We start from the raw sequence: 23,992 nt of genomic DNA on the forward strand, positions 1-23,992 counted from the left end.
CAGATTACTATACCCAGCAAGGATCTCCTTCATATATGAAGGTGAAATCAAAAGCTTCACAGACAAGCAAAAGCTGAGAGAATTCAGCACCACCAAACCAGCTCTTCAACAAATGCTAAAGGATCTTCTCTAGACAGGAAACACAGAAAAGGTGTATAAACTCGAACCCAAAACAACAAAGTAAATGGCAATGGGATCATACTTATCAATAATTACCTTAAATGTAAATGGGTTGAATGCCCCAACCAAAAGACAAAGACTGGCTGAATGGATACAAAAACAAGACCCCTACATATGCTGTCTACAAGAGACCCACCTCAAACCAAGGGACACATACAGACTGAAAGTGAAGGGCTGGAAGAAGATATTTCATACAAATGGAGACCACAAGAAAGCAGGAATAGCAATACTCATGTCAGATAAAATAGACTTTGAAATAAAGGCTGTGAAAAGAGACAAAGGATACTACATAATGATCGAGGGATCAATTCAAGAAAAAGATTTAACAATTACATATGCACCCAACATAGGAGCACAGCAATATGTAAGGCAAATGCTAACAAGTATGAAAGGGGAAATTAATGATAACACAATAATAGTGGGAGGCTTTAATACCCCACTCACAGCTATGGATAGATCAACCAAACAGAAAATTAGCAAGGAAACACAAACTTTAAATGATACAATGGACTAGTTAGACCTAATTGATATCTATAGGACATTTCACCCCAAAACAATGAATTTCACCTTTTTCTCAAGTGCACACGGAACATTCTCCAGGATAGATCACATCCTGGGCCATAAATCTAGCCTTGGTAAATTCAAAAAAATTTGAAATCATTTCAAGCATCTTTTCTGATCACAATGTGGTAAGATTAGATGTCAACTACAGGAAAAAAAAAACTATTAAAAATCCAAACATATGGAGACTAAACAACATGCTTCTGAATAACCAACAAATCACAGAAGAAATTTAAAAAGATCAAAATATGCATAGAAACGAATGAAAATGAAAATACGACAACCCAAAATATATGGGATTCAATAAAAGCAGTGCTAAGGGGAAGGTTCATAGCAATACAAGCTTACCTCAAGAAACAAGAAAAAAAAAATCAAATAACCTAACTTTACAGCTAAAGCAACTAGAAAAAGAAGAAATGAAGAACCCCAGAGTTAGTAGAAGGAAACAAATCATAAAAATTAGGGCAGAAATAAGTGAAAAAGAAACAAAGGAGACTGTAGCAAAAATCAACAAAACTAAAAGCTGGTTCTTTGAGAAGATAAATAGACAAACTGTTAGCCAGACTCATCAAGAAAAAAAGGGAGAAGAATCAAATCAGCAAAATTAGAAATGAAAATGGAGAAATCACAACAGACAACACAGAAATACAAAGGATCATAAGAGACTACTGTCAGCAGCTATATGACAATAACATGGACAACTTGGAAGAAATGGACGAATTCTTAGAAAAGTATAACCTTCCAAAACTGAACCAGGAAGAAATAGAAAACCTTAACAGACCCATCACAAGCATGGAAATGAAAACTGGAATGAAAAATCTTCCAACAGACAAAAGCCCAGGACCAGATGGCTTCACAGGTGAATTCTACCAAAGATTCAGAGAAGAGCTCACACCAGTCCTACTCAGACTCTCCCAGAACATTGCAGAGGAAGGTAAACTGCCAAACTCATTCTATGAGGCCACCATCACCCTAATACCAAAACCAGACAAAGAGGCCATAAAAAAAGGAAACTATACAGGCCAATATCACTGATGAACATAGATGCAGAAATCCTCGACAAAATTCTAGCAAACAGAATCCAACAACATATTAAAAAGATCATACATCATGACCAAGAGGACTTTATCCCAGGGATGCAAGGATTCTTCAGTATTTGCAAATCAATCATTGTGATACACCACCTTAACAAATTGAAAGATAAAAGCCATATGATTATCTCAACAGATGCAGAGAAAGCCTTTGACAAAATCCGACATCCATTTATGATAAAAACCCTCCAGAAAGCAGGCATAGAAGGAACATACCTCAACATAATAAAAGCCATATATGATAAACCCACAGCAAACATGATCCTCAATGGTTAAAAATTGAAAGCATTTCCCCTAAAGTCAGGAACAAGACAAGGGTGCCCACTCTCACTGCTGCTATTCAACATAGTTTTGGAAGTTTTAGCCACAGCAGTCAGAGCAGAAAAAGACAGCAAAGGAATCCAGATTGGAAAAGAAGAAGTGAAACTCTTACTGTTTGCAGATATGATCCTCTACCTAGAAAAGCCTAAAGACACCACCAAAAAATTACTTAGAGCTAATGAATATAGTAAAGTTTCAGGATATAAAATTAACACACCGAAATCCCTTGCATTCTTATACACTAACAATGAGAAAACAGAAAGAGAAATTAAGGAAACAGTTCCATTCACTATTGCGAGGAAAAGAATAAAATACTTAGGAATAAATCTACCTAAAGAAACAAAAGACCTATATATAGAAAACTGTAAAACACTGATGAGAGAAATCGAAGAGGACACAAATAGATGGAGAAATATACCACTTATTTACAAAACAGAAATAGGCTCACAGATACAGAAAACAGCCGTGGTTAAGGGGAAAGGAGGGAGAGCAATAAGTTAGGCGGGGCGGGATTAACACACCACACTCCTAGATACAAAATAGAGAACAACAGGGGATTACTTAGCAGCACAGGGAGCTCGACTCCGTAGTTCTTTAATAACCTGTAAGGGAAGAGAATCTAAAGAGGGATGCATGTATTCTGTATATCCATATATTCAGGTGCTTATATGTATGTGCGTGTGTGTGTATACCTGAATCACTGTGCCATGCCCCTAAAACTAACATGACATTATAAATCAACTATACTTCAATAAATAAATATTTTATATATGTGCACATATATAAAATAAGCTCAAGTTACCTATTGAAAACAAAAAAAACGAGTAGCTTAACAATTAACTTTTCTCAAAACTTTTCCTGTAGAGTTGATCAGGCTGGCAAATGCTATACTGGCGTCCTGTGTGGCCTGGGGTGCAACCTGACCACAGGGGCCCCAATCCTGCCAGAGCATGACATGGAGCTTGCGTTCGACGTGCAGTTCAGTGTGGAGGATGTCATGGAGGTAAGGCCACGGTCGTCATGGCGTGGGAGCTCCTCCTCACTCCGGTTTTGTTTGTACAGTCGTTCAACATGCCATGTCTGACCCGGTGCTGTTGACACAGGCTTATACCTCTGGTCTCTCTGTGATGAGAACCTTTTCACAGACCTGTACTGAGCTCCATGAGGATCAGAAAGGTTGGCTCAGTGGTAAAGAACCTGCCTGCCGGTGCAGGAGACATAAGTGTCGTGGGCTCCATCCCAGGGTCGGGGAGGTTCCCTGGAGGAGGGCGTGGCAACCCACTCCAGTGTTCTTGTCTGGAGAATCCCATGGACAGAGGAGCCTGGCGGGCCACAGTCCGTGGTCGCAGAGAGTCGGACACGACTGAGTGGCTGAGCTCATGTGCCCGTACACGCGCCAGCTAGGGTTTGGGGGATAATTGCATTGTGACAGGTGAGGGAACAAGGAATTTTGGAAAACTGCTTGCCTGGAAACAGTAAGGCTATAGATGAAAGAAAATGCACATAAACACTGTTTTTTCCTTGGTAAAGTTGTTCTCAAGGAGTGCAAGTTCTGAGATGGCTCAGCATGTTACTGGAGTGGAGCGGGTGAGTGAGGGATGTGGGCACCGGCTCCTTACTGTGGGACAGGACCTGGAGGCAGGCAGGAGAGGAAGGCGGGGCACACCCTGTGAGCAGGATGACCGGGAGGCACGGTTCAGTGGGCATTCGTGTCTAACTCCCTGCGTGCAGGCGAGTTACATGTACACACGTGATCTCAAACATGTGCCTGGATTCCCCAGCGGTCTGAGAGCCAGAAACAAGGGCAGCCAGTAGCCAGCCATGAACAAACCCAGGGCCCTGACGGTAGTTTCTGATAGGATTTTCCAATAAGAGGATCCGGGACTCCACAGAGAAACGGGCAGAGGAAGTACGTGAGCCTGGAGCTCCTTGTAGTGCTGGGAATGAAGATGTGCTCAGGAAACGGGCGCGGCTGGTCAGAGGGCCATGGGCGAGCCGGTGCCAGAGCCGGAGCAGTTAGAGCCACAGAATAAACGGAGTTGTGTTGGATGATAACCCTAGAGTGTGCGGGGATATAAACCAGTGATTGAATAAACAAATGAGGAGAAGAGACCAATCTTCTGTCCTGGAGAATTCCCAACAGCACTTGAGAGGTGAAGCTCAAACCTCCCCTTCCCCTGCCCCTGCTTTAGGAGTGGACTAGACTACTGACTGGCTTTCACTAAGCCTGGCAGACTCTGGCTGGGCTCAGAGGCCAAGGCCAGTATCCCCAGTGACCCGTCGTGGTGATGGCACACACATCCTGATGTGATGGAGTGAGAATGGCCCCCATCTCTGTGGGCCTCTCCCCCAAATTCACCAGCCCAACCTAGTCATGTGAGAAACATCACGTAAGCCCAAACTAGGGGGCATCTCCCAAGATACCTGACTGCTCAGAACCGTCAAGGTCTCAAAAGACAGGAGAAGCCTGAGAATGTGCCCAGGACAGGAGGAGGCTGGGGAGACGGGACTGCAGGTGCCGTGGATTGGGCCCAGGAGTGGGAAGAGGACACCAGTCAGATCCACACGGAGCCTGGTGTCTAGTTAGCAGTGTGGCACCCAGGTCAATTCCTTGGCTGTGACTTGTGGGCCATGGGGGGCATGGGGTGTGGGGGGGTGAGGGATGCAAAAGTTCATTTAGTTTTTTCTGTAAGATGGCTCCAATAGCAGTTACTTATCTTTAACTTTATCTGAAACAATTTTGTTAGGCTGTGTTGTGACAGCTGTCAATATCAGCATGCATTTTTAAAAAAAGCTTATCAAAATTGGTTAATTTTTGTGTAGCCGTTTTAATACTGAAGATGGAAAAGAAAGCAACATTTTTGGTGCATTATGCTTGATTTCAAGAAAGGTAAATGCAACTGAAATGCAAACAGAATTTGTGCAGCATATGGAGAAGGTGCTGTGACTGATTGAATGTGTTAGAAGTGGTCTGTGAAGTTTCGTGCTGGAGATTTGTGACTGGATGATGCTCCGTGGTCAGGTAGATCAGTTGAAGTTGATAGTGATCAAATTGAGACCTTAATGGAAATCAATGTAATACGACGCAGGAGATAGCTGACATGCTCAAAATATCCAAATCAAGCATTGAAAGTTATTTGCACCAGCTTGGTTATGTTAATCACTATGATATTTGGGTTCCACATAAGTGAAGACAACCTTCTTGATTGTATTACTGCATATGATTCTTTACTTAGATATAACAAAAACATTCTGTTTTTAAAACAAGTTGTGATGGGCTCTGAAAAGTGAATCCTGTGCATTAATGTGGAACAGAAAGGATTGTGGGGCAAGTGAAATGAACTATCACCAACCACACCAAAGCCCGGTCTTCATCCAAAGAAGGCGATGTGTTTATGGTGGAGTTGGAAGGGCGTCCTCTATTATGAGCTCCCTTTGGAAAAGCAAACGATTAATTCCAAGTACTAGCTCAGTTAGACCAATGGAAGGCAGCACTTGACGAAAGCATCCAGAATTAGTCAACAGAAAACACGTAATCTTCCATCATGATAACACAGACAGTATGTTTCTTTGATGGCCGAGCAAATGCTGTTACAGCTTGGCTGGGAAATCCTAGTTCAACCACTGTATTCAGCAGACATCGCATCTTTGGATGTCTGTTTGTTTTGGTCTTTACAGAATTCTCTTAATGGGAAGAATTTCAGTTCCCTCAAAGACTGTAAAAGGCACCTGAAACAGTTCTCTTCTCAAAAAGATAAAAAGTTTTTGGAAAGACGGAGTTACGAAGTTGCCTGAAAAATCACAGAAGGTAGTGGAACAAAACAGTGAATACACTGAACAAAGTTCTTGGTGAAAATGAAAAAGGTGTCATTTGTTTTTACTTAAAAAACAGAAGGACTTACCTGGTGGCGCAGTGGCTAAGAATCGCTCGGCCAGTGCAGGGGACTCAGGTTCAGTCCCTGACCTGGGAACAGCCTACATGCCTCGGAGCAACTCAGCCCGCGCCCGCACGTGGCAGCCGACGGAGCCCACGTGCTGCAGCGGCTGGAGCCTGAGCTCCACCGCGAGAGAAGCACGGCAGTGAGAAGCCTGGGCATCGCAGCGAACAGTCACGCGGCCCCCTGCGGCGCCCCCGACCCGCAACAAGAGAGAGCCCGCAAGCAGCAATGAAGGCCCGGTGCAGCCATAAATAAACGAGCCAGTAAACAACCCCAGGGAGCCTCTCAGCCAACCCAGTACTTTAAATTGTCTCTAGATTACCTATAACACCTAACACAGTGTAAATGCTCTGTAAATAGTTGCCAGTGTACAGTAAATTCAAGTTCTGCTTTTGGGAACTTTGTGGAGTTTTTTTTTTTTCTGAATGTTTTTGATCCAAGATTTTTTGAGTCCACAGATACAGGGGCTTCCTGTGTATAAGATGCAAGTAGGTTTTGAACAGTGTAGCCCCACGGGCTAAACCGTTACATTCTAGAACAGAAGTTTAAAGAGTGTGCTTACACTGAAAAGCCTGAACCTTCCTGACTGTTTTTTTTTTCCCTTTTGTCATTGTTTCTTAAATCATGATAGTTGGTGGCTCAGACAGTAAAGAATCTGCCTGCAATGCAGGAGACCTGGGTTCGATCCCTGGGTCAGGAAGATCTCCGGGAAAAGGAAATGGCAATCCACTCCAATATTCTTGCCTGGAAATCCCATGGACAGAGAAGCCTGGTGGGCTACAGTCCATGGGGTTGTCAAGAGTCTGATACAGCTTTCACTTTACCGGTGTTGTTTTTGCTTTGATAATTTGTTCCAGAAACCATACTGACGATAATTGTGAAAATACTAAATCGAATGTTTATGAATTATTTAAATGTAGACTGAGATTCAATCACAGTAGAACCACGTGAGCATGTATGTTGCTGTTTATTTACAGATTAACATTCTCAGAGCTGCTGTCAACAAGCTAGTGTGCGATGGACCGAATGGATCCAAGTGTCTTGGACCGGAAAGGATCGCGCAGTTACAGGACAACAGTCGCCAGAAACTCTTAGGGTGAGCTGGGTGGCCACGCGGGCTTCTTTCTTAGCCGTCTGGACTGTGAGTGTTTTCCACTGTCTGTGACAAATGCATGTGCTGGGTTAAGCCTCTGAAGTGCGGACGTGTCTCCCACGTGCCGGGACAGAGGCCTCAGCTTCCTGGGAGCAGCGGGCCATGTCCTGGGTGTCCGCTGGGAGCCGGGCAGGAAGTGGGGCGGTTTGAAAACAGTGTAATACAGAGAGCCCTCCAGCCGGCACGGCAGGGCAGAGGGGGTCCACGGTGGGCACCTTGAGGGCGGAGAGATGAGGGGCCCCCGGCTCGAGGACCACCTCACGGGAACTGAGTCCCTCTCTGGAGCTTCCCAGCTGGCTCTAGCTTGCCGCTTGCTGGACGCCCTGTGACCAGGGCCCTGACTGGGGCAGCCCGTGAGGCCAGGTCAGCCTGGACGGCTCAGAGGAGGCCGAGGCGCGGGACAAGGTGGGGAGGAGCAGACAGAGGCCCTGGGCACGTTGGGTCCCGCGAGCCGCGCTCAGCCTCTCTCCTGGGCTGGCTGCAGACCCTGCCTGGCCCGGGACGGTGGCCTGGCCTGCCGGGAGCCAGCTGAGGACAGCGAGCAGCAGGGCGACAGACACTTAGCGCTGCCTTTGCGACTGTGACGGAGGCTGAGGTGCAGTTTATGTTGAAGTTCACACACGCAGCACAGAGGCCACCTCAGGGTGTGCGCCCGGTGGATGCAGCACATGACCAGCTCCGGAGGGACCCCGTGTTGTAAAACATTAGAAGTGCTCCTGAAACTGAAGGAGACCCAGCAAGATCCACGCGGGAGGCGCGGCAAGTCTCCGCGGTGTCGCAGGCCCCGTCCCGATGCAGCTGTGCTCCCAGGGACCAGGCACCGCCCTGCTTGTCCTGAGGGCACCCCCCACCCCCAAGGCCGGTCCTGACTTGCTGGGCTCCGCATGGGGGGAGGGAGGTTGGGTGCAGTTCAGTGGTTTTCAGTGAGTGTGTGGAGTTGTGCTCAGCACAGCACAACTCTGCTACAACGTTCTGTCATCCCCAAAGCTGACTTACAAATAACATTAAAACAGAATTGTGGTGATAGTCACACAAAGCTGTAAATCTACTAAAATTATTAAATTGCATACTTAGAATCAATTAAAGTATATAATGACCTCAAAGAAGCTGTTTTTAGAATCACCAGTCCTTCCCATCCATTTGTCAGCAGCTCCTGTCCCCACCTGAACTCCAGGCAACCACTGGCCTCTTATGGTCTCCATTGATTTGTCTTCTCTGAAAATTTTTTATAATTGACCTAATGATTTAAAAAATCTGGCTTCATTTGTTTAGCAGAGTATGTTTGAGGCTCATCCGTGTTGTAATGTGTTTCTTCTTGGTGACCAGTACCCCACTGTGTGTGTATGTCATGTTTCGTCTTCCCATTCAGCAGTTGTTGAAATGCTTGGGTTGTTTCCAGTATTAGGCTGTTTTGAGTAATGCTGCTCTGGGAAGGCACGTAGTCTTTGAATGGACGTGTATCTTCTCTCTTGGGTAGATACCTAGGAGTGGAGCGGTAGGTTGTATGGTAAATTTGTTAATTTTTTAAGAAATGGACAAACTGGTTTTCAAGGTGACTCCTGTATCACATTCCCGCCAGCAATGTATGACCGTTCCCTTTTCTCCACATCCTTGCCTGCACTTGATTGTGAGTTTTTTATTGTAGTTAATCTCGTGGCCTTACAGTGCAATTCAGTCTGTCAGTCGTGTCCAACTCTTTGTGACCCCATGGACTGCAGCATACCAGGCTTCCCTGTCTATTACCAACTCCCAGAGCGTGCTCAAACTCACGTCCATCAAGTTGGTGATTCCATCCAACCATCTCATCCTCTGTTGTCCTCTTCTCCTCCTGCCTTCAATCTTTCCCAGCATCAGGGTCTTTTCCAACGAGTCAGTTCTTCGCATCAGGTATTGGAGCTTCAGCATCAGTTCTTCTAAGGAATGTTCAGGATTAATTTCCTTTAGGATTGACTGGTTTGATTTCTTTGCAGTCCAAGGGACTCTCAAGAGTCTTCTCCAACACCACAGTTCAAAAGCATCAATTCTTGGGCACTCAGCTTTGTTTATGGTCCAACTCACGTCCATTCATGACTACTGGAAGAACCATAGCTTTGACAAGGTAGACCTTTGTCAGCAGTGTCTCTGCTTTTTAGTGCACTGTCTAGGTTGATCATAGCTTTTCTTTCAAGGAGCAAGCGTCTTTTAATTTCGTGGCTATAGTCACCATCTGCAGTAATTTTGGAACCCAAAAAAATAAAGTTGGTCGCTGTTTCCATTGTTTCCCCATCTATTTGCCATGAAGTGATGGGACCCAACGCCACGATCTTTGTTTTTTGAATGTTGAGCTTTAAGCAAGCTTTTTCACTCTCCTTTTTCACCTTCATTAAGAGGCTCTTTAGTTCCTGATTGCTTTCTGCCATAAGGGTGGTGTCATCTGCATATCTGAGGTTATTGATATTTCAGACCTTTCCCCTGTTTTTTAATTGGGTTGATTGTCATCTTATTACTGAGTTGTAGACATTCTTTCTAAATACTTGCTGAAAGTCTCTTGTGAATAAATTTGCAGATACTTTCCCCATCGTGTAGTTTGTCTTTTCATTTTCATTTTTATTTTCATATTCTGAAGAACACACAGATTTAACTTTGATGATATCTACTTCATCTTTGGTGTGGTGTATGCTTTTGGTGTTATATGCAAGGTCATAAAGGTTTTCTCCTGTTTCCCTCTCTTATATTTGTGTTCAGTTGCTCAGTCGTGTCTAGCTCTGTGTGACCTCATGGACAGGCTTCTTTGTCCGTGGAATTTTCCAGGCAAGAAAACTGCAGTGGGTTGCCATTTCCTTCTCCAGGGCATCTTCCTGACCCAGGGATTGAACCTGTGTCTCTTGTGTCTCCTGCATTAGCAGGCAGTTCTTTACCGCTGCACCACCTTCTTGTATTTAGGTTTTTGATCCATTTTGAGATGATATTTGAATGTGATATGACATGTAAGAGTCTTTGAAGTTTGTTTTCTCACATATGAACATCGAGTTGTTATATGTTATAGCATCATAACATCATATTATATGTTATAACATTTGCTGAAGAACTTTCTTTTCCCTCATTGAATTACCTTGGGACCTGTCAAAAATAAATTGGTCCTTTTAGGTTTATTTATGAACTTCCTCTTTTGTTCTATTGACTTATGTCTGTTTTTAATAGTAATTCCTGAAATTGAATAGTGTTAGTCCTTGTATTTTGTTTTTGTTTTTTTTTCAATGTTGCTTTTACTTTTCTAGATCCTTTTTCTTTCCATGTAAGATTTAGGATCGGCTTGTCAGTGTCTACAATAAACCCTGCAGAAGTCGTGCTGGGGATTGTGTTGAGTCTGCAGATGAGTGTGAGGAGGGTCGCCATCTTAGCAGTGTTGAGCCGCTGGGCCCACCTGGATGGGATGTCTGTCAGACCCTTCAGCTTCACTGATGAGTGTGAGGAGAGTCGCCATCTTGGCAGTGTTGAGCCGCTGGGCCCACCCGGATGGGATGTCTGTCAGACCCTTCAGCTTCACTGATGAGTGTGAGGAGAGTCGCCATCTTAGCAGTGTTGAGCCGCTGGGCCCACCCGGATGGGATGTCTGTCAGACCCTTCAGCTTCACTGATGAGTGTGAGGAGAGTCGCCATCTTGGCAGTGTTGAGCCGCTGGGCCCACCCGGATGGAATGTCTGTCAGACCCTTCAGCTTCACTGATGAGTGTGAGGAGAGTCGCCATCTTGGCAGTGTTGAGCCGCTGGGCCCACCCGGATGGGATGTCTGTCAGACCCTTCAGCTTCACTGATGAGTGTGAGGAGAGTCGCCATCTTGGCAGTGTTGAGCTGCTGGGCCCACCAGGATGGAACGTCCGTTAGACCCTTCAGCTTCACTCAGCGCTTCTGTGGCTTTCAGTGTGCAGGGCTTGCACTTTTAAAATTATTTCTAAATATTTTTGTCTTTTTGATGCTATTGTGAGTTTAAATAAATTTCTTTATTTTTGCATTATGCATTGTTACAAATGAACAATTGATTTTTATACACTGGTCTTTTATCCTGTGACCTTATTAAATAGTGCCAGTAGTTCTTGCAGATTCTTTAGGATTTCCTACATACAGGATTATATCTGTGAGTAAAGACAGTTTTACTTCTTCCTTTCCAATCTGTATGCTCTTAATTTTTTTCTCCGTTTTATTCGCTGGTTAGACCCCTCAGTATGTTGTTAAACAGAGGTGATGAGCGCACATGCCCTTGCCTCGGTCCCAGTTTTAGGAAGAAGCCTTGTCATTGGTTGAGTGTGGTGCTGGCTGTAGGCTTTCTGTGGAGGCGCTCTATCAGGTTGAAGGAGTTCCTTTCTGTTCCCAGTTTGCTGGCAGCTTTTATCGGGGAACAATGTCACATTGTGCCAGTGCCTTTTTTGTGTCTGTGAGAAAACTGTGTTTTTTAAAGTTTATATAGTGTATTATATTAATGGCCTTTTGGGTGTTATAACTAGGTTTGCATTCTTGGGATGCATTCCACATAGTGTGTAATTCTCTTGATAACTCGTTTGCTGTTTCTGTTGTTAGGGTTTTCCCTCTATGTTTATGAGGCTCACTCACTGGTCTGAAGTTTCCTGTGATTTCTTTCTTGGATTTGGTATCAGAATGGCACTGGCTTCACAGAACGAGTTAGGAAGTGTTTCCTGACACTGTTTTCAGAAAGAGTTTGTATAGGATTGATATTATCTCTTTAAATATTTGATAGAGTTTACCAATGAAATATCTGAACTTGGACTTCTCTTTGTGGGGAGATTTTAAATTACTACTTCAATTTCTTGTGTTTTAGGTTGATTCAGATTTTCTATTTCTTTTTAAGTCAGTTTTGATCATTTGTGTCCTAAGAATTTTGTTCAGTTCATTTAAATGAACTAGTTGGCATGCAGCTGTTCAGAATCTTCTCCAGGGGCCCTTTTCTCTGCGCAGTTGGCAATCACGTCCCCCTTTCTTGCTTTGGGTTTTTGTGTGTATCGTCTCTCTTTTTTCTTGGTTAGCTTTTCTAAAGTTTATCAATTCTATTGATCTCTTCAAAGAACTAACTTCTGGTTTCGTAGATTTTCCCCCCTAATGTTTATCTTTTCTGTTTCATTGATGTTTACTCTCATCGTAATTATTCCCTTGCTTCTGGTTGCTTTGGGCCTAACTTGCTCTTTTTCCAATTTCGTAACTTAGAAGCTTTGATTATTATTTTGAGAACTTCTTTTCTGTTACATTTAAACCTGTAAAATTCCCTCCATTACTGTTTTTGCTGCAGCCCGTACTTTTTGATCAGTTGTATTTTGATTTTGATTCTTTTAAAAGTATTCTCTAGTTTCCTTTGTGATTTTTTTCTTTGCATTATTTAGAAGCATACTGTTTAATTTTCAAATATTTTTTGAGATTTTCCAAATATTTTAAGTTGTTAATATATAATGTATTTCTGTTGTAGGTCTTATACTGAAATGAATGACTTCAGTCTTTCATAATTTCTTTTAAAATGTATTGAGACTTGCTTTATGGCCTGGCACACAGTCTTTCCTGGAAATTGTTCTGTGTTCACTTGAGAAGAATATATGCATTGTTGGATGGGGTTCTCTGTAGATGCTGGGTGGGTCAATGGTGGGTGGTGCTCTAGGATTCACTATGCTTGCTGATTTTCTTTCTAGTTTTATGAAAATCGAAACTGGGATATTAAAATTTCTAATTATTGAAGGAGAAGTATTTCTCTTCTCAACTCTGTCAGTTTTCCTTTATGTCTTTTGGGGCTCTATTAGACTTGTTTACATTTATAATTTTGTATCTTCCTGAGGTATTAGCTCTTTTATCATTATGAATTCTCTATTCTGATAATACTTCTTGTTTAAAAGTCTATTTTGCCTGATACAGCTATTCTGCTTGGTTTGGTTACTGTTTTCATGACATATCTTTTCCTGTCCTTTTACTTATAACCTACTTGCATCTTTGAATTTTTAGAAGCCTCCTTTCTGCCCTGCTCCTGCTCTCTCCTTGGGGACTCCCATCGCACGTGTGTTTGTGTACAGCTGACGTTGTCCCGCTGGTCTCGGAGGCTCTGAGCGTTCTTCTGCGTCCTCCTCCTGCCTGTTGTTCAGTTAGGTGCCGTCTGTTGCTCTGTCCTTAAGTTCACTGACTCTGCTTCCGTCTCACTCCTACGGATTCTGGTCTCCTGTAAGGACTCCTTCATTTCCATTATTGTACCTTTCAATTCTAAAATTTCTCTTTGGTTCTTGTGTATAGTTTTAAACTTTTAGTGAGATTACCTTTGAGTCATTATCATCATGTTTTCCTCTGTTTCTTTAAACATGGTTTGCTTTAATTCTTTGTATGTGCTTGCAGTGGCCTCTTTGAAGTCTTACCTGCTAAACCCACATCTGAGCCCACTCAGTCAGCTTCTGTTGCCTGATGTTTTATTCCTGAGTGTGGGTCACACATTCCTGTTTCTCACATATTTTGCTAAAAATTAAGTATTTTAGGTAATGTAGTATATATGTAGGATTTTGATTATTCCCTGAAGGATTCTGCAGAATGGGTTTCCCTACCATGTTGTAAGGCCACTGATACTTGTGTTTTTTTTTTTTTTTTTTTTTAAATTCTCCTTTTATTTTTCAGCCTGGCTTGTTAGGGGTAGTCCTTGTGTCTGCGTGGCTAAGTGCTCAGCCTTTGATGAGTCAGAAGTTGTGCTTGGACCCCTGCATCACTGAGGTTTCTGCCCTGTGCTGGTGGGTCTGTGTGTGGATTGGCAGTGCCTCTGGGGTTCCGGCAGTGTTAAACTCTTCTCTGCCTTGTATTTTCGCCGGGCCTGTGGCGGGCTTGGGGCCTTCGTCGGGCTCCTCTGCGCCTGTGTGTGCAGCTTCCCCACCACCTAGGGGCCGTCTGGGAGCCCCGCTGGCCTCTGCCGCCCTCGGGTGTTTCCGGGGAGTCTGCTGGTCTGCGCTGGCCCCAAGCAGGACCACGGCCAAAGGCTTGCAGAGCTGGGGCTTTCTCTGTTTATTTCCTCCTGCGCTCGTCTGACAGTGCTGCCAGGCGTGAGGCTTCAGCCTCTGCTTCAGACTAAGTGAAGTCAGTCTGGCCATGAGGAAGCCTGTTCTCACGGCCAGCTCCCCTGGAACTCTGGAGCGCCAGGTTGAGCTGCTGGGGTGGGTGTGAGTGTGGCTGGGAGCAGGGTGAGCTGCTAGGGTGGGCATGAGGGTGGGTGGGAGCAGCCGCAGGCTCGAACTCCGCAGACTCTGCTCTTGCTGCCTGGAGTTCAGCAGTTTTTCTTGAATGAATGCTTTTCAACTTCTTTGCTTTTGGTTAACATCCAGAGCCTTCAGATGTGTTCCTTGAACAATCGTGTTTAGTTTTATAATTGCTGGGGAGGAAGGAGGTGCAAGAAGATTTGCAAACTTTATTCTCTTATTGCTAGAATTCTCTATCTCAGCCTTTTGACATTTCCAGCTTGTCACAGCTGCTTAAGAGTAAATGGTATACACGCTTCTGTTACATTTCCCAGAACTTGACTCAGTGACGCAGAGATGTTGGGTGATGGAGTGGCCTGTGCTGGTTCCAGGGGAACAGTGCACAGCGGTCAGCCTTAGAGGCCGCGCCACTCTATCCCCTGCTTCTGAATGCGTGAAAGTGAGAGTCAGTCACTCAGTTGTGTCTGGCTCCTTGCGACCCCATGGAATTCTTCAGGCCAGAATACTGCGGTGGGCAGCCTTGCCTTTCTCCAGGGGATCTTCCCAACACAGGGATCAAACCCAGGTCTCCCGCACTGCAGACAGACTCTACCAGCTGAGCCACAAGGGAAGCCCAAGAATACTGGAGTGGGTAGCCTATCCCTTCTCCAGCGGATATTCCTGACCCAGGAATTGAGCTGGGATCTTCTGCATTGCAGGCGGATTCTTTACCAACTGAGCTATCAGGGAAACCCTTTTGAATGTATAGTGGATTAAAATATTCTCTGATCACAATTACATAAATTTTGACCTTTTAAAAAACTTACTGGAGTTATAATTCTGAGAGAAAGTGCATAGAATTTAAGTCTCTTTTTAAATATCATAGTAGTGTTTTCAGTTACTAACATACAATTAAGATGACTTAAACTCTCTTTTTTAAAATTTTAGTCTGTTTTGCCAATTGAAACCAAGACAGAAGGTTGTTCCCAAGTGGCATGAGAAGCCATACGAGTGGAATCAGGTAAGCGAGAAGCCTGAGGCCATGCGGGCCGCCTGCCCGCAGGAGGGCCTCAGGGTGGAGCAGGCGGGAGGGCAGGGGCGCCGGCAGGGTGGGCAGGGCCGTCAGTCATGTGGCAGGGCTGCAGGCAGCCTGCCGCTGCTGCATAGGGCGTCGTTCGGTCACTCAGTCACGTCCGACTCCTTGCAACCCCATGAACTGTAGCCCTCCAGGCTCCTCTGTCCATGGAGTTTTCCCAGCAAGATACTGGAGTGGGTTGCCATTTCTCTTCCAGGGGTCTTCCTGACCCAGGGATTGAACTCGAGTCTCCTGCATTGGCAGGAAGCCCTCTGGATAGTATACCGTATGTGAAAAGTTAGACCCCAGGCTAATCATCCTTTACTTCTAGATAAAACAGGTATGAATGTCTGGACGAGCACTTAGGGTACGTTTGTGGTTGTTTTAGTCTTCTCTGGTTGTCATAATGATATGCCACCCACTGGGTAGGAACAGCAGCAGCAGTTTATTTTGTGACAGTGTTAGAGGCTGGACGTGGGTGCTGAGGGTCCCGGCGTGGCGGGGTTCTGCCGAGGGCTTTCCTCCCACTTGCAGACATCCACCTTCTCACCGTGCCCTTGCGTGGCGGAGAGTGGGCGGCATGCTCTCTGAGGTCTCTTCCTGCAAAGGCACTGATCCATCATGAGAGCCTCCCCCTCACCTCATCTAGCCCGACTACTGCCCAAAGGCCTGCCTCCTAACACTGTTACACTGGGGGTCTGGACGACATGGTTCGGCCCACAGCACTTGTGAAGTGTGGCGGGGCCCACACTGGGCACCATGACATTTCCTGCCCATGAGATTTAGAGAAGAGAATAAAATGTGATTTCAGGAAAGGAGCCCAGTGAGGAATTTGAAGCTCTAATCCTAGAGCCAAGAGAAAAGAAGAGACATCAAAGGCAAACAAGAAAGGGGAAGATATGCCCAACTGACTGCAGAGTTCCAGAGAGTAGCAAGGAGAGATAAGGAAGCCTTCTTAAGGGAACAACGCAAAGAAATAGAGGAAAACAACAGAATGGGAAGGACTAGAGATCTCGTCGGGAAAATTCGAGATATGAAGGGAACATTTCATGCAAAGATGGACACAATAAATGGACAGAAATGGTATGGACCTAACAGAAGCAGAAGATATTAAGAAGAGGTAGCAGGAATACACAGAAGAACTGTACAAAAAAGATCAACACCAACAATGATGGTGTGATCACTCACCTAGAGCCAGACATCCCAGAATGTGAGCATTAGGAAGCATCACTATAAACAAAGCTAGTGGAGATGATGGAATTCCAGTTGAGCTATTTCAAATCCTAAAAGATGATCCTGTGAAAGTGCTGTACTCAGTATGTCAGCAAATTTGGAAAACTCAGCAGTGGCCACAGGACTGGAAAAGATCAGTTTTCATTCCAGTCCCAAAGAAAGACAATGCCAAAGAATGCTCAAACCACCCCACAATTGCACTCACCTCACACGCTAGCAAAGTAATGTTCAAAATTCTCCAAACTAGGCTTCAACAGTATGTGAACCGAGAACTTCCACATGCACAAGCTAGATTTAGAAAAGGCAGAGGAACCAGAGATCAAATTGCCAACATCTGTTGGATAATAGAAAAAGGGGAATTCCAGAAAACATCTACTTCTTCATTGACTACACTAAAGCCTTTGACTGTGTGAAGTGAAGTGTAAGTCATTCAGTCATGTCTGACTCTTTGCAGCCCCATGGACTATACAGTCCATGGAATTCTCCAGGCCAGAATACTGGAATGGGTAGCCTTTCCCTTCTCCAGGAGATCTTCCCAACCCAGGGGTCAAACCCAGGTTCTTTACCAGCTGAGCCACAAGGGAAGCCCTTTGACTTCACAACAAACTATAGAAAATTCTTAAAAGAGATGGGAATACCAGATCACCTTATCTGTCCCCTGAGAAACCTGTATGCAGGTTAAGAAGCAACAGTTAGAACTGGACATGGAACAATGGACTTGTTCCAGATTGGGTAAGGAGTACGTCAAAGCTATATATTGTCACCCTGCTTAATTAACTCACATGCAGAATCCATCATGTGAAATGCTAGGATGGGTAAAGCACAAGCTGGAATCAAGATTGTCGAGAGAAATAACAACCTCAGATATGCAAATGACACTACCCTTATGGCAGAAGGCAAAGAAGAACTAAAGAGCCTTTTGATGAAAGTGAAAGAGGAGAGTGAAAAATCTGATTTAAAACTCAACATTCAGAAAACTAAGATCATGGTATCTGGTCCCAACACTTCATGGCAGATAGATGGAGGAAAAGGGGAAACAGTGAGAGACTTTATTTTCTTGAACTCCAAAGTCATTGCAGACAGTGACTGCAACCACAAAATTAAAAGACGCTTGCTCCCTGGAAGAAAAGCTATGACAAACCTAGACAGCATATTAAAAAGCAGAGATACCACTTTGCCAGCAAAGGTCCATCTAGTCAAAGCTGTGGTTTTTCCGGTAGTCATGTATGGGTGTGAGACTTAAGGAAGCCTGAGTGCTAAAGAACTGATGCTTTCGCATTGTGCTAGAGAAGGTAGCTGGACAGCAGGAGATCAAACCAGTCAATCCTAAAGGAAGTCAACCCTGAATATTTGTTGGAGGGACTGATGCTGAACCTCTAATACTGTGGCCACTTGATTTGAAGAGCTGAGTCATTGGAAAAGACCCTGATGCTGGGAATGATTGAGGGCAGGAGAAGGGGACAGCAGAGGATGAGATGGTTGGATGGCGTTGCTGACTTAATGGATGTGACTTTGAGCAAACTCCGAGAAATAGTGGAGGACAGAGGAGCCTGTGTGCTGCAGTCCATGGGGTCGCAGAGAATCGGACATGACTTAGTGATTGAATGGGAATAATCCTGGAGCCAAGGCTGTCTGTATAAGGGAACCAGCTGGGGCAGCGGTTCCTCATCCCTTTGGCAGGGAAGTGAGACGCTGCCCCTGCAGACGGTGTTTTCTACTCCAGGTCTGCAATGTTCCTGCTGTCTGTGTGCCCACGACGGGGTTCCCCTGTTAAGGCGCTGAGCACCGGTCACTGGAGCCGCTCTGTCACCCGCACGAGCTCTGCCCACGGGGAGGGATGTGGAGGGCGCGCCGGCCACCTCTGCCACAGCCTCCGTGGGGGTGTGAAGCTAGTAGCAAGACTTAGTTAGGAAGCCGTTCAGAAAACTTACACCTGCTCTAATGCCTCTGTGAAGTTGCTGTTCATGTTTATATAAAAGAATGCGAGGGAGATTTCTGAGTAAAGGTTACTGTATTATTAAGACGGATTGAAAGATGGATGTTTTGAGAGTAGAGAAGCATTCTATAAATATTCTTGGGAAATTGAAGCGTGCTTCCTGTGCTCTCTGTACACACACATGAGGTCTGTGTGTGTGCATTACTTTGTTTTACTTTATGTCTAGAAAAGCGCCGTTGCAGAGCCTGACTGGCCCTTTTGCCCCGACAGGTTGATCCGAAGCTGGTGATGGAGCAGGCAGACCGGGAGACCAGCAGGGGCAAGAACACCTTCCTGTACCAGCTCCACAAGCTGATCGTGCTCAGCTCCTAGAGGGCCGGCCCGGCCCCCCACGGCGCCCCGCCCCTGAGAGCCCGGGCTGTGCCGCGCTGCAGGGCCGCTCCGTCCGGGCGCTCGCCTCCTGGGTGGGGGCTGGAGGGTGGTGTTTCTGTTCACGTGGGAAGGGCTGGGAAAAGTCTGGTCTTCTCTAGAAACAGAAAATCACTGTATTAAACCTTTTGGGAAAAATTGTTCTGAAGGAAGACTTCATTTGGAAAAAGGTTCTCTTTGCGCTCAGTTATTAAAGTAAATATCCGTAGGTAGTGTTCGGTGTGAGGTTCTGGATCCAGCATGTGTTCTGCCTTGTTGCCATGGTTTAAATGCCTGGGCCTGGGGGAGACCAGTGCTTCCAGCTGATCACAAGGGGAAAGCTGGGTGTTTTTTCCCAAAACCATGTGACCTTTTCTAACTTTTTTCCATGAGGGGAAATATCTAATTTTGGTAAAAATACTTCCGTTTTGTATATCGCAGGTTTTTCCTTAAGTTACAATTCTTAGTCCACATTTTGGAAATGAGAGAGATCACCTGGTTACTAGCATATCTGTGTTAAAACAATAAAAGTATTAGACTGAGTTTGTTTCTGACAGTTTTTAGTCAGAGGAGATTAAAATATATTTTGTTCTTAAAAAAAAAATCCAGATTTCTAAAACTGATAAAGGGGTGTTCATTTCAGTCGCTCAGTCATGTCTGACTCTTTTCGACCCCATGGACTGCAGCACGCCAGGCCTCCCTGTCCATTACCAACTCCCAGAGCTTGCTCAAACTCATGTCCATTGAGTCGCTGATGCCACCCAACCATTTCATCCTCTCTCGTCCCCTTCTCCTCCTGCCCTCAATCTTTCCCAGCATCAGGGTCTTTTCCAATGAGTCAGTTCTTCACATCAGGTGGCCAGAGTATTGGAGCTTCAGTTTCAGCATCAGTTCTTCTAATGAATGTTCAGTGTTGATTTCCTTTAGAATTGACTGGTTGGATCTCCTTGCAGTCCAAGGGACTCTCAAGAGTCTTCTCCAACACCACGGCTCAAAAGCATCAATTCTTCCGCGCTCAGCTTTGTTTATAGTCCAACTCTCAGATCCATACATGAACACTGGAAAAACCATAGCCTTGACTAGACGGACCTTTGTTGACAAAGTAATGTCTCTGCTCTTTAATATGCTGTCTAGCTTGGTCATAACTTTTCCTCCAAGGAGCAAGCGTCTTTTAATTTCATGGCTGCAGTCACCATCTGCAGTGATTTTAGAGCCCCCAAAATAAAGTCTGTCACTGTTTCCATTGTTTCCCCATCAGTTTGCCATAACTTTTATGAGACAGGGTTTCAGCAGCAAAGCAGAGCCACTGTGAATGCAGCAGCCAGCGAGATCTGAGTTAGCTCCCACACAGGTGTGACCAGCTGGAGGGAAGGTCTGGCCGGCCAGTGGGCGGGTAGGAGAAACGGCCCTCCTGAGTGGGGCTTCCAAGGAGACAGCTTGCGGCCGGTGAGAAAACACGAGAAGCGCTCGGGTTTGGTCCGCCGGTGGGGTTGTGCCCAGGAGCTCATTTGGGGGACTCGGAAACCACTCCGCCTCGGCGCGGGGAGGACTTCTGTAAACTGGGGCCTGGCCCGGCGCTGCCCTGGGCCTCCGCGGGTCAGCCGGGCCAGCAGCCGGGAATGCTGCGGACGCGCGTGTGCCGGGCCGCGCGGCTGTGTCTGTCTGGACCGTCTGAGCGTCCCCGGCGTCCAGTCTTGCTCGGCTGCGTGGGGCAGCTTTGAGCAAAAGCACCCCCTGCAGGTTTCCGGGGAGCGCGCTTCCCGCCAGCAGCACACCGGCCTTCCTCAGCTGTAAGGGTCAGGTCTCACCTCCGCGAGGAGGTCCCACCTGCCCGCTGTTTGCTCTCCGCGCCGCCCGCCGCCCGGTGGGAGTGGCCGGCCGGGCGCCGAAGGAGCAGGCGCGCGGGGCGGGCCGGGCCTGGGCTGCAGGCGCGCTTCCTGCTTGTTAGCTTTTGAGTATCCTTCTGTGAGTGGTTAAAAAATTAAGTAGTACCAAAAGGCTTGTGTTTAAAAAAAAAAGGAGCGGGGGGACTTCCCTGGCAGTCCAGTGGTGAAGACTGTGCCCCCAATGCAGGGGGCCTGGGTTGGACCCCCGGGCAGGGAACTAAGATCCTGCAATTCACAACCGAGACCCAGTGCAGCCAAATAAATTAAAAAAAAAAAAAAATCCAGTTTTTTGATTTCTGTGGTTCTGGCCTTCAAAGAAAACAGTTCTAACTCTTGACCTATTTTTTTTTTTCCTGCAATTGCCTCTATCTTAATAAGTATTTTATTGAGTAAATTATGCTTTTGCATCATTTCACCTTAGTGGTTAACTGCTCGCTGCTGTAACAGATGGAGGTGGGGCTCTTCCCACCCTTCTGCACCTCGTTTTCCCACCCCAACCCAGGCATCCGTGTTGCTGGTTAAATCAGTCGTTGGTCTTCAGCACATTAACTTTGTACCTGCTGTTTTCTCAAAGACCAGGTAGTGTATCCGATTGCCTGTCTTTCCATATAACTTTGATTTAGAAGGTAATTGCCATGCTTTTCGTGTGAATAATTCTCTACTGACATTTTAAAACAGTTAATTCTGTTCTTAGTCATACATGCCCCTGGTGTGAGATGAAGGGGTGTTAGAGGGTAGGTAGGAAGAGTCCGCCTTCTGCCCACCAGCACCCAGCTGTCCCCAGAGGCGGCCGTGGCCTCTGTCTGCACCGTCCTCCTATGGGGGTTTGTCAAGCACGTGCTGTTGCTCCGGGACTTTGACGACCTCCCAGAGCCGACCCTGGGGAGGGGGGACAGGAGGGCCAGCCAGGCCGGCCGCGGTCAGAGCCCACGGGGCGGGTGAGGGGCGCGGAGGGGGCCACGGCGGGCTGCTCTTGGGAAGGGGCCGGCCCCGTGGTCCGAGTCCTGGGCACGGGGGCCATGAGGTGTCTGTGCTGCTAGGCAGCTCTGCAGCCATCGCTCAGAAGTAATCACAGGTGATGCTTCGATGAATCAGCGAGGCTGGGTTCCAGCAAAGCTTTATTATATGAACCAGTGTCAGACTGTGGGTTGTGGTTTGCTGACCTGGCGATGGAGGGCGGGTGCAGGGGAATGACAGCGTCAGGGAAAGCTTCTTGGTGAGGGGACGGCAGATAGAGATCTGACCTGAGGCTGTGTTGGGAGGAGGAATTCTGGGCAGAGGAGATGAGGGAGCACAGGCTCGGAGTATTTGGAGAGTGAGCCAGGAGGCGGGGCAAGGATGCTTAGGAGCAGAGGCCGTGGGCGAGTTCGCCTTTCATTCTGCGTGGGGTGGGGGCTCTCAGAGGGGCTTGGGCAGTGACGTCACACCTGAGCTGACTCTTGAGAACGACCATCCTGGCTGCTGCACGGGGCACGGGGCAGGCCACTGCAGGAAAGGACTCTCACCCAGGGAGAGACACCCGCGCTGAGAGCAGGGGGCCAGGCGGGGGCGTGTGTGCCGAAGCGCAACGGTCACAGGGAAGGGGGTTGGATTCGAAAAATCAGAGGAGGAGAGTTCTCCGGACTCCACTGTGGGGGGTTGAATGATGGCTGCAGCGTCTGTGTCCACACCTCAACCCCTGGGGCCTCTGTCCTGTGACCTTATCTGGAGAGAGAGTCTTTGCAGGCCTGATGAAGGATCTCGAGATGAGAAGTCAGACCTGGATTGAGGGTAGGCTCTGAAGCCAGTAACCAGCATCCTTTTAGGAGACACACAGAGGACACAGAAGAAAGAGACCATGTGAAGACGGCGGGGCAGACAGCAGACAAGGCGTACCCTGAGCCCCCAGAGACCGGAGGCGGCGGGGACCCTCCCCGAGGGCTTCAGGCGGGGTGAAGCCCTGCCGGCCCCCTGATCCCAGACTCCTGGCCTCCAGAAGCGGAGGCCATCCATTTCTGCCGTGCCAAGCCCCCTCAAACCCCCCTGTTTGTGATAACTTGCAGCAGCCACAGAAGGCTAATCCAGACACACTGTCTGCTCCCTTCCAGAGGCTGTCTCTCTGTGCACACAGGCCCCGGGTCAGTTCTCAAATCTGGCTGTGTGCTGCATACTCTGATCTATGCCTTAATTTTTTCGCTGAATTTTTATTGTGGATCATGTTTCTAGATCACTACATAAAGAGTTATATCATGATTCTTAACTGCTTTGTGGTATAGAATTTTGTTGATTTTTCATAATTGACTACCTTTCCACACCAGGTATTTAAATATTTAGTAGTCTTACTATTAAATACAGCATTGCAGTGAATATGCTCGTACACCTGTATGATACGGAATAATATGAACTTTAAAGTCAGTTTGTTGATATCCATATAATGACTTGCTGGGATTTTGGTTGGGATTGTGTTGAATCTGTAGATCGTGTTGGAGAGAGCTGACATCTTAACAATATTAAGTCTTCCCACCCAGGAACAAGGTTAGAGACATCACTTTGCCGACAAAGGTCTGTCTAATCAAAGCTGTGGTTTTTTCCAGTGGTCATGTATGGATGTGAGAGTTGGGCCATAAAGAAAGCTGAGCGCCAAAGAATTGATGCTTTTGAACTGTGGTGTTGGAGAAGACTCTTGAGAGTCCCTTGGACTGCAAGGAGATCCAACCAGTCCATCCTAAAGGAGATCAGTCCTGGGTGCTCATTGGAAGGACTGATGCTGAAGCTGAAGCGCCAATACTTTGGCCACCTGATGCGAAGAGCTGACTTATTAGAAAAGACCCTGATGCTGGGAAAGGTTTAAGGCAGGAGAAGGGGAGGACAGAGGACGAGATGATTGGATGGCATCACAGATTCAATGGACATGAGTTTGAGCAAGCTCCAGGAGATGATGAAGGACAGGGAGGCCTGGTGTGCTGCAGTCCATGGGGTCGCAAAGAGTCAGACACGACTGAGCAACTGAACAACAAATCTATGAACATGAACTATCTCTCCATTTATTTAGAT

The 23,992-nt window shown here is 46.4% G+C and overlaps 1 protein-coding gene across 2 annotated transcripts in view; it reads left to right on the forward strand.

Annotated features, from left to right (window-relative positions):
- The window catches only part of TDRD9 (tudor domain containing 9), a 108,006-nt gene extending 88,391 nt beyond the window's left edge, over window positions 1-19,615 (forward strand). The window contains exons 33-36 of one of the 2 annotated variants that reach the window (XM_043922414.1): window positions 3,018-3,156; window positions 7,069-7,187; window positions 15,370-15,442; window positions 18,936-19,615. In XM_043922414.1, the coding sequence (XP_043778349.1) occupies window positions 3,018-3,156; window positions 7,069-7,187; window positions 15,370-15,442; window positions 18,936-19,037 (433 nt within the window). In that variant the 3' untranslated portion in view covers window positions 19,038-19,615. Of the gene's footprint in view, window positions 1-3,017; window positions 3,157-7,068; window positions 7,188-15,369; window positions 15,443-18,935 lie in introns of those variants that run through there. The other variant, XR_006344494.1, reaches the window with a different exon arrangement.
- The last annotated feature ends 4,377 nt before the right edge of the window (window positions 19,616-23,992 follow it).

The sequence above is a fragment of the Cervus elaphus genome, chromosome 13 (assembly GCF_910594005.1).
Source record: "Cervus elaphus chromosome 13, mCerEla1.1, whole genome shotgun sequence".
NCBI classification, from domain to species: Eukaryota; Metazoa; Chordata; class Mammalia; order Artiodactyla; family Cervidae; genus Cervus; species Cervus elaphus.